The 10,925-nt window shown below is 23.8% G+C and overlaps 2 protein-coding genes across 3 annotated transcripts in view; one reads left to right on the plus strand and one right to left on the minus strand.

The window, feature by feature from the left end:
• The window catches only part of LOC117174223 (eukaryotic translation initiation factor 2 subunit 1), a 15,546-nt gene extending 14,694 nt beyond the window's left edge, over positions 1–852 (plus strand). For both annotated transcript variants that reach the window (XM_033363104.1, XM_033363099.1), the window contains exons 5-6: positions 355–470; positions 546–852. In XM_033363104.1, the coding sequence (XP_033218995.1) occupies positions 355–470; positions 546–731 (302 nt within the window). In that variant the 3' untranslated portion in view covers positions 732–852. The remainder of the gene's footprint in view (positions 1–354; positions 471–545) is intronic.
• Positions 853–10,292: 9,440 nt separating this feature from the next.
• LOC117167442 (40S ribosomal protein S20) overlaps positions 10,293–10,925 on the minus strand; it is a 4,456-nt gene continuing 3,823 nt past the window's right edge. The window contains exon 3 of the mRNA XM_033352381.1: positions 10,293–10,608. Within this exon, the coding sequence (XP_033208272.1) occupies positions 10,352–10,608 (257 nt within the window). The 3' untranslated portion in view covers positions 10,293–10,351. The remainder of the gene's footprint in view (positions 10,609–10,925) is intronic.

The raw sequence follows: 10,925 nt of genomic DNA on the forward strand, positions 1-10,925 counted from the left end.
CATTTCTCAAAGTTTGAGACCGATATTTTATGTATAAAAAAGTTCGAACGTTCAAAAAATGTTGAGGTTCAGAAAAAAGATAAAATAATTTTCAGTGAAGTTTCTACCAAAATGCAGTATCTAAACGTATTTTATTACACTCTAATACATTTCCCAAAGTTTCAGCTCGATATTTTATTTACAAAAAAAGTTCTCAGGTTCAAAAAAACATTCAGTGAACTGAAAAACTGTGATCGGTAATATAGGTATTTAGCTGTGTCACATGCCCTTAAATAGATTTTTTTCCATTAATCTGGAAGATGTCAAAATCATTTTTTAAAATTCGACGAAATGTTTAATAATTGATAATTTCAGTGATGACCACGAGTACGCCCGAGAAAACGGACGGACTAAAGGCCCTGAATGATGCGATAGAAGTTATTAAGGAAAAAATAACCTCGCTAGGTGGAGTTTTTGCAATTCAGATGGCGGTAAGAATTTGTCAAGTTTTCCTCGCAAGTCTCTATATATAGGGCGTTTTTAATAATCGAAATTGAATTTTCCAGCCGAAGGTGGTGACCGCAACCGACGAGGCGGAACTCCAACGGCAAATGGAGAAGGCTGAGATGGAGAATGCCGAAGTTGCGGGCGACGACGACGAGGAGGAAGTGGAGGGTATGGGCGATTTCAGCGGAGGTGAAGACGAAAACGAGAAGGCCGCTTCTCAAGAAGAAGAAGAAGAAGAAGAGTGAAAAGTACACTTGGAGTTTTAAACGAATCGACACGACAATTACTGTGACGATGAAGGTCACATCCCTCGAACTTGTATTACAAAACTTTTTGCAGAAATTATATACTAATTACAAAAAAAAAGCAATTAATTTTCCCAATTCCTGTTGCAGAAATGAGCGGGAATTTTCTTGAGACCGGGAAATGACAGTGCATTTATTTTTTTTTTCACCGGTAATTTTACCAATTTTTAAAAGAAACATCTGCCCAAGTTCGATTTCAACAGTTTTTTTCTCTTATAATTGGTTGAATTATTATATTTTTCAATTATGTTATCATTCAGCTTTGGGCGGACATTTTTAATTTAAAAAAGTTTTAAATTATGTCTTGAAGACTTGAAAATTAAAAGCGTTTGAAGTTGAAAAGTTTGGATAAAAAACATTTTTATTTTACCAACTGTTATATATAGTTTTTTTAATGGATCAATAATTGATTTGACAAAAAGATTCAAAATCTATGATTTTAAGAATCAAAATATTATAATTGATATCATTTGAAATAAAAAACATTATTTTGTATGAAAATTCAGGGTGGCCTGGAAAACCGGGAATTTTTAAAATAAAGTTTTGTCCAACTTTGACTTCAACCATTTTTAAATAATTTCCTAAATTGTGATTTTTATAAATTATTTTATCATTTAGTTCCATTTTACATTTTTAATTTTTAAGCATATATTTTAATTTAAAGAATTTAAAAATGAAGTTTAAAGGTTAAAAAATTAAATATTAGAAGTTTTTAAAATCGAAGATCTGCCCAAGTTCGATTTTAACGGGTTTTAAAATAATTAAAGTGCAGTTTTGAGACTTTAAACAATTAAAAATTAAAAGAATTTGAAGTTGGAAATTTTTCATAAAAAACAGTATTATTTTATCTACTGTAAATATAAGTAAATTATTTTTAAAAGAGGATCTGTGCTCTAAGTATAGAAATCTGAACAGTAATTGATTTGACCAAACAATTCCAGATCCGTTCAAAATTTGAGAATTTTCAGATTTTAACTGTTTCAATCCGAAAGTCTTGATAAGAATTGAAATTATTATATTAATTATTTCGATCATTTTAATTTTAAATAAAAATTTTCACGATTGATCAATGATATATTTTTAATAGAGTTTCAGGTCTTCCTTTATATTATTTTTGATATTGAATTTAATGAATAAATTTATTAATATATTATGTTTATTAACTTTTCTAGCGTTTAAAAAATGTAAACGTGCGTTTTACAATTTTCAACTTAAAAATAAATCCATAATAATATGGTCATAATTAAAGATTTTTATTGAATTTAAAATATTGTGGGTCTAAATTATTCAATTTTTATCCCATTTAATTTGAAATTTCTTAATGCAGAAAAAGAATGAATATTTATTATTTAGCAATATTCCACTGTTAATTTAAGACGAATAAATTTAAACCAAATATATAAAAGAAAACAATTTGAAACTGAATTGTTTAGATAGAAAAATTTGAATCTATAGATTTTCGAAGAACTTTTAAACTTTTAGCGTTACAATTTTCGTTAATCTATTTACAAAGTGTTTAATTTATAAGTGATATTGTTAAATTTTTACGCATAAATAACAATTGAACACTTCTTTGTAGAAAAAATTTGAGTAATTTTAAGAGATATATAGAAGTTTTGAAAAGATTCAAAATTAATTAAAAACTTGAATTATTTGAAGTAATTTAAATGAAGTGTTTTAACATTTTTTTCAGAACTTTAAAATATATTTGAAAATTAAACGAGATTTTCCTACCATTTTTGAAAATCCAGCAAATAAAATAAAATCCTTAAAATCTTCCACGTTCTTATTTGATCATTTTTTTAATCTCTTAAAATCTTCTTAAACTTTCTGTTACAATAATCTTTCAAAGTGAAAAATTATTTTCAATTTTCCAAGGAATCTTAAGAAGAAAGTTCTAAATTTAATTCAAATCTTTTTTAAACTTCTAAATATCTCTTAAAATTACTCTAATATTTTTACAAATAATTTTTCTATTTTTATTTATAAATTCAAATTAACTTTTTTTTTTAATTTGCAGGATTTTCTAAAATGCATAGAAAAAATTCAATTAATTTTTAAATATATTTAAAAGTTCCGAAAAAAACTCAAAAATTATTTTGAATTTGGAAAAATTTAAAACCATTTCTAGATTTCTCAAGACTTTATAATAAAATTTCAAAGCTTATGAAAGATGCCTAGACTATTTAAATAAAGAATAATTTAACTTGTAATTAAAGAACTGTTGAGTTAAACACATTATTTTTTAATTTTTAATGTGTAGCTTAAAATTACTTAAAATAATATAATTTTGAAAATTTTTAAAGTTCATTGCTTGATTCTTTAATGTAGACTATTGAAAATGTTAACGTGGATTTATATTTTTGGAACTCAATCTGAATCTTTGAACTCTATAATTTATAAAAGTTCTAAATTTGCAATTTATTTGCATTTCACTTAAAAATGTTCAATTTAAAATGGTTAGTACCTTCCAGTTTACACGTGTAAGTTACTGAGCATTTGAATAAACCATTTTTAAATTGAAAACTTTTAAACTTCTATTTTAAAAGTTTGGAATTCAAGAGTTCCACTTTGAATTCTTTAATTTGTTGTTTATTGTTTATTACTTTATATGAAAAAATGTTTAGAATATAGTTTGATTTTTTAAATTTCATTGGCCGTGAAAAATGTTTGCGAACCGGGAATTTTTTTCTTCAATTAAAACGGCCACCCTGAAAATGTTCAAATTCACAAAAACAAAAAAAAACATTAATTTTAATCATGTTTTTTGCAATTAAATTTTTTCTAAGTGTCGCTTCTTACCAGTTTTTGAAAAATGGTTGCATTTTAATAAATAACGTCTAATTTTTTTCCGGGAAAACATTCTCATTGATAAGAAGCGACGGTCAGAAAAAATTCTGTTGCGAAAAACATAATTAAAATTAATGTTTTTTATTGTTAATTTGAACCTTTTTCACAAAAAATGTTTTTATTTGGAATGATATCAGTTATAATATTTTGATTCTTAAAATCATAGAAAACTGTTTTTAACTCAAAAACAACTTCGTAATATATATTAATAATTAAAGGCTTTTTTGAAATTATAAATATTTTTTTTCAGTTTAAAATGTTGAAATGTTTAACCTAGTCAATTTGAAATTTTTTAATGAAGAAAAAGAATAAATATTGAAAATTCAGAAACATTTGACTATTTATTTAAGACGAGTAAATTGAAACTAAAGATTTAAAAGTAAACAATTTGTAACTTAATTGTTTGACATTTGACTTGAGATATTTTAAGAGATATTTAGAAGTTTTGAAACGATTAAAAATTAATTAAAAACTTTAAATCATTTAAACGAAGTGTGTACCGGCAAAATACGGATATTCGTACCAAAATTTCGGTGCAAATAGCCAAAGCCTAATTTAAAACAAAATATAGATTTTTTTAGATTTCAAACAAAAAATTAAAATGATTTTTCATTTTGAAAAATTATTTCAAGAGAATATTTAATAAGGTTTTAAAAGATTTATAAAATTGTCAAACTAGCATCTGGAAGATTTTAAGGAAATTTGCAGGGGTTTCTAAAAATTGTAGGAAAAATTGAATTTATTTTAAAAGATATTTAAAAGTTCTGAAAAATGTTTCTAGATTTCTCAAGATTTGAGATACAATTTTTAGACCTGAAGCATGTTTAAACTATTCAAAAATAAAATGATTTAACTTCGAATTTAAGAAGTATTCAGTTAAAAAATTGTTCAATCTTTCTAGCTTGAAATTCCTTAAAATAATATAATTTGAAAATTGTACAGTTCATTAATTGATTTTTTAATTTAGAGCATTGAAAATGATAACGTGGTTTTATATTTTTTTAACAGAATCTGAATCTTTGAACTCTATCATGTATAAAAATAAAAAATTTGGATTTCTTAAGTAAAACCTTTTTTGGTTGAAATGTTAAATAATACGTTTTTCGTTGAGATTTAATCTTTTTTTGTTGAGAATTCAACTACTCAGAAGTGGAACTACTTTCTTCAAAATTGATTTATTTGGTTGACGATTTATAATTTTTTAATTGTTTTAACTGAAAATTCAACTCGTAAATTTTTGGTTCAATATTTATCTTCTTAAGGTGAAAATTCAAATATTTGATTTAAATTTCATGCATTTTATTTAAATTTGGAATTTAATGGGAGAATATTTAATCTTTTTGGTGACTAATTCATTTTTTTCTTGAAAATTCATCAATTTTGGTACAAAATATAGATTATTGGTTGCAAATTAGTTTTTTCTTGTTTGAAATTAATTTTTTAAACTTAAAATGTAACAGTTCGATTTTTTGTGGAAAACTGATATTTCTTGACAAGAAATTTAATCTTCTTGGTCGAAAATTATACTATTTCGTTGAAAATCCATCTTTTTTTTGGTAGAAGAGTACTCTCAATAATTGAAACTTTATCTTTTTAGTAAAAAATTTAAATATTTTTTTGAAAATATGTTTCTTTATTGGTTGAAAATTTATTTTTCTACTTGAAAATTTAACCACTATTTTATTTTGTTGAAAATTTACCTTATAAGTTAAAAATTCTTTTTAACTATTACATTTTATGTTGAAAATGTACCTTTTTTGTTATAAATGTAATCTTAAAATGTAAAAAATTACCTGTTTTGTAGAAAACTTAACTATTCTATTTTAAGATAAGAATTCATTTCATTAATTGAAAAAAAAACCTATTTATTAGTAGAAAATTAGTTTTCTTTTTGGTAATAGAAAATCCATCATTTGGGTTGAAAATTCCACTATTTGGTCAAAAATTGATATTTTTTTATTGAAAATTCATCATTGTGATAAAAAATCAATTTGTTTGGTTGAAAATTCATTTCTTTTTAGTTGACAATTAATTCCTTTTGCTGAAAACTCGTTTTATTTTTAAATTTACTTCTCAAACTGCAAGTAGCACTATCCTATTTTTGTCTGTAAATTTATCTTTTTTAGTTGAAAATTTATATATTTTATTAAAACTGTATCTTTTGCGTATGAGTGTATAAATTGTCAATCTAATAGGACGAATTTTCAACAAAATGGTTAAATTTTCGACCAAAAAAAGATGACTTAACAAAATAGATGAATTTTAAACCTGCAAAGATGAAGTTTCAACAATAATTTAATTTTTAATCAAGAGAGATGAATTTTCATCCAAATAATTTCATTTTCAGTTTCATGAAACGAATTTTTTAAACCGTTGTTGGTTGCTAAACCAAAATAAAGATTTTTTAAAAAGAAAGTTAATTTTCTGCTCGACAAGATGAATTTTCAACAAAAATACATGCATTTTGGAAAATGGAAAAGTTTTATTTTCAATTAAAAAATTAATTCTTAACAAATAGAAATGAATTTTCCACCAGTCAAATTGAAATCCGAAGCTATAAAATTTTGAACCAAATAATTGAGTTTTTTATCAAAAAACTAAGTTTTCAACAAAAAATGGAATAATTACATTTTGAGTTGAAAAAAAAATTAATTTTCAAACAAAAAGACTAATTTTCTATCAGTTAAATTCAACAAAAATACGAAGTTTTAACAGAATATTTAAATTCACATAAAAAATGATGAATTTTCAGAAAAGAAGATTAATTTTACACTCAAAAAGCCGTAATCTGAACCAAATAGATGAATTTTCCACCCACCATTACGAATTTTCAACAAAAGTTTGATTTTATACCGAGTAGTTAATTTTTCAAATAAATAGTTAAATTAAAAATAGAAGGAAATAAACTAATAAAATTATTTAATATAATAAAAATAAATAAAGATTGAAATATTCATAAATTATAAAAATTTACATTTTTATTTAATGAAATTTGTATTTATTTAATAATAAATTCTGATAAATAATTTAATAAAATTGAATATTATTTTTTAAACAAAATGTTGAATTTTCTACCAAAATATTCAAATTTTCAACCAAAGACGAATTTTCAGCAAAATACACTGGAGCTTCGATTTTAGTACCTTGTTTTTGTGAACAGTCAATCGTGGCGAATAGAAAATATCAACTTTCAATTTGAAATATCAATTTCCAGCCAAAAATGAAAAAAAACCAATGTCCACTTTTATGAATTTTCTAAAAAAATTCTGAATCTTAACCAAAAAATTGATTTTGAACAAACAAGTTCAACTTTCTTGAATTTTCGAATGAAAAAGATGAATTCTCGACCAAAATTGTAAATGTTGATATTTCAACCAAAAAAAATTTTAATTTCAGTTGAATGCAATAGAAAATACCGATTTTCAATTAAATAGTTAAATTTTGAACCGGAGATGAATTAAAAAAAATGAATTTGTAAGTAAGAAAATTAAGTTTGTATAAAAAACCCCGAATTTTTAACAAAATACATAGATTTTCAACTAAGAAAAATACATGTTTAATCAAATATTTGACTTTTCAACTAGAAATATGATAGTTAAATATTCATTTTAAAGAAAGTTAATTTTCCACCAAAAAGAACCGAATTTTATACGAAATAGTTAAATTTTTTATCAACGAGATGAATTTTCAAACATTTGAAATGAATCTTCAAACAAAAAGATAATTTTTTTAAAAATAGTTAACTTTGAACCAATTTTTTGAATTTGCGACCGAAAGTGAGATTTTATCAAAATAATTGCATTTTCACAAAAAAATAATTAAATTCTCAAGCAAATAGTAGAATTTTTAACAAACATAAATATTTTAACGAAAAATCGTGAAAATTTCTTCAAAACAGGAGAAAAACAAATATTCTTTAAGAAGGGGAAATAATGGAAAAGTCTGTCAAGTCTTAAATATGAAAGTAATTTTCAAATTATTAAGTTATTATAAAAACTAAACTTTATTCAAATCCACAGGGAAACCTTGATTTGTCACGAGATTTTTTTTTTTAATTCGCATGATTTGTTTAGGGCGGACCGAAAATTATTTGAAATGATAATAATATAATTTTGTGAAAGTAGCGTTTGAAAAATCTTTCTCAACTAAAAATTCACATCTTTTGAAAAATCTTTTTTTTTTATTTCATCTATTGTTTGGAAACAACTATTTTGTTAAAAAAAGTATTTTTTTGTTGTTGAAAATTAATTTCATTTAACTGAGAATTTAACCAGATTGAACATGTAAATATTATGTTGATAATTCGTTTTTTTGTGTTTATAAATTAAACTTTTTTAACCGAAAATTGACTTGTTCAATTTTTTGTTAAAAATTTGACTGTTTCAGTTGAAATGTGTATTTTGTTGAAAACTCGCCCTTTTTGATAGAATATTAATCGTCTTGGTTGGAAATAAAATGTATTGCTCGGAAATTAATATTTTTGCTTGAAAATTTAACAATTTGGTTGTCGTTTTTTATCCCTTCACTAAGAAATAAAGAAAAAATGAAGAAACTAAGAAATAAAAATAGCTGGTTCAGCTCTTGTTGGCAATTCGTAATAATTCTTTAAATATTCAAATCTTTTTTCGTTTAAAATTTATCTTTTTGGTTGAAAATTCAACTACTTGGTTGAAAGTTAAATTATTTTCTTAAAAGTTCTTTTTTTTAAGTTTATTTATTTTAATTAAAACTTCTCTTTGTAGGAAATTATATTTTGTTGAAAATTCGTTATTTTCTGATGAAAATGTAAATATTTAATTTTTCTTTAAGAAGCTACCTTATTTCGTTAAAAATGCATGTATTTTATTAAAAATTCATCTTTTTTGGCAGACAATTATTCTCCTTCGTTGAAAATAATTAATTTTGCTTGAAAATTCAACAATTCTGTTATTTTTTTTCTCTTTTGACTGAAAAATCTTTTTTAGTTGAAAATTCAGCTCTTGTTCAACATTCGTTTTTCTTCCATTGAATTCAATTATTGATTAGAAATTCTAATATTTTTTGGTTGAAATATCAACAAATTTTTTTCACTGAGATTTGAACTATTCCAATTGAATATGTATCTATCAAGGTGAAAATTCAGTTTTTTTAAACTAATTTTCTTAACTTAAAGTTTACCTATTCAATTTGTGGTTAGAAATTTCTCTTTTTTAGTCGAAAATTCATGTATTTTGTAGAAAACTAATTTTTTTAAATAATAATTTATCTATCAATGTTGAAAATTAAACTAATTTTTTAAAAACTGGGTTTTTGTGTTGAAAATTAATTTTTTCAACTTAAAGTCTAACTAACCCAGTTGGATATTCCATAATTTTCAGGTAAAAATTCTTTACTTAATTTTTTAAACTGAAAATGAGCGATTTAATGTTTATTCCAAAATGTATCGTTTTTGTTGATAATTCATGTGCTCTGTTAAGGTTCATTTTTGGATAAAAATCATGTTCTTTTGTCAACATTTTTCAATATTTCAGTTAAAAATGTAACTAATATTTAAATTTTTTAACTCAGCATTTACCTATTCAAGTTGAATATGTAACTATTACGCTAAAAACTTTTTTGTTTGGTTGAAAATAAATTTCTTTAACTCAAAATTAGCTATAATCCAGTTGAAATATTCTATGGTTTTAGTTACAAATTTATCTGTGTCTGAAAACTAATTTTTTTTCAGTGGAAAATTTGCCTATTCAATTTTCACTTAAACATTTTTGTTAAAAACTCGTTTGTTTTTTGTTAAAATTAATTTTTTTAAACTGAAAATTGAACTTTTTGACAAAATTTTATCATTTTGCTGAACATTCGGTTTGATTTTTGGTTGAAAATGAACCTTTTACCTGAACATTTTCCTTCTCAATTTTTGCTTTAAAATGTATGTTTTTTATTTGAAAATTCATATTTTTTGTTGGAATATCAATTATTGCATTTTTCGTTGACAATTTAATTAAGTTAAAAATGTAATAATTTTTTTGAAAATTGAACAGATCCAATTGAATATTCCACAATTTGGATTAAAATTTTATCTCTTTTGTTGAAAACTTAACTATTTATTTTTTATGTTAACTTCTATGGCTTTCATTTTTTGGCTGAAAATTTATCTTTTTTTAATCTAAAATTTTAATTATTAAAATTAAAAATTTAAATAATTTGGTAAAAATTTGTTTTTATTTCTGGTTGAAAGTTAATATATATTTCTGAAAATCAATATTTTTACTCGAAATTTTAGGAATTTTAAGAATTATAAATTGAATACAAAATAGTATACACATTAATTTGACTTCAAAGAATATCCATTTTCGTAAAAATCACAACTGTGGACAATAGCTTTCATTAAATAAATGCATTGATTTTAAAATACGCGTATGAAAATAAAATTTGTTTTTATTGTTATCATTCACAAAGACTAAAAAAAACAATATAAAAAAAAACTCACTAAATGTTAAATATTCAGAGTAGATTCTTTTTAAAAATCCGAAATACTTCATGTATATTAAAATAACCATAATTAATCACATCAATCTCTCAAAGTGTGCAGTTAAGACGATTATCTAAAAAAATTTATTTTTTAAAATAATTAGACATGGAATGGAAGGATAAAATAAAGAAAGTAGAAGGAAATACTCTTTTTTTCGAGATTTTATTAAAAGTTTCAAAGTTCCATTAAGATCTTGGAAAACTTAGTCGTTGGCGATGGTGACCTCGACTTCTACACCGGGTTCGATGGAAATGCTGGTGATTTGCTTGACGATTTCGGAAGGAGAGTAAAGATCAATTACTCTCTTGTGAATTCGCATTTGGAAGCGATCCCAGGTCTTGGACCCTTCTCCGCAAGGAGTTTTGCGAGTCGTGATCCTCAGGATCTTGGTCGGCATTCGCACTGGTCCCTTCACCTTAAGCTTCTGCTTCTTTGCCCCGTTAATCAGCTCCGAGCAGACTGAAATGATTATTTTTTTTTTCAATTAAGGGCATGTGACACAGCTAAATACCTATATTACCGACCTCACTTTTTCGGTTCACTGAATGTTTTTTTGAACCTAAGAACTTTTTTTGTAAATAAGATATCGAGCTGAAACTTTGGAAGACTTATTAGAGTACAATAAAGTACATTTAGGTACTGCATTTGGTAGGAACTTCACTGAAAATTATTTTATCTTTTTCCTGAACCTCAACATTTTTTGAACGTTCGAACTTTTTTTATACATAAAATATCGGTCTCAAACTTTGAGAAATGCAAGAGCCGAAAGAAAACTA

This window comes from Belonocnema kinseyi, chromosome 1 (genome assembly GCF_010883055.1).
Source record: "Belonocnema kinseyi isolate 2016_QV_RU_SX_M_011 chromosome 1, B_treatae_v1, whole genome shotgun sequence".
In the NCBI taxonomy this organism is placed as follows: Eukaryota; Metazoa; Arthropoda; class Insecta; order Hymenoptera; family Cynipidae; genus Belonocnema; species Belonocnema kinseyi.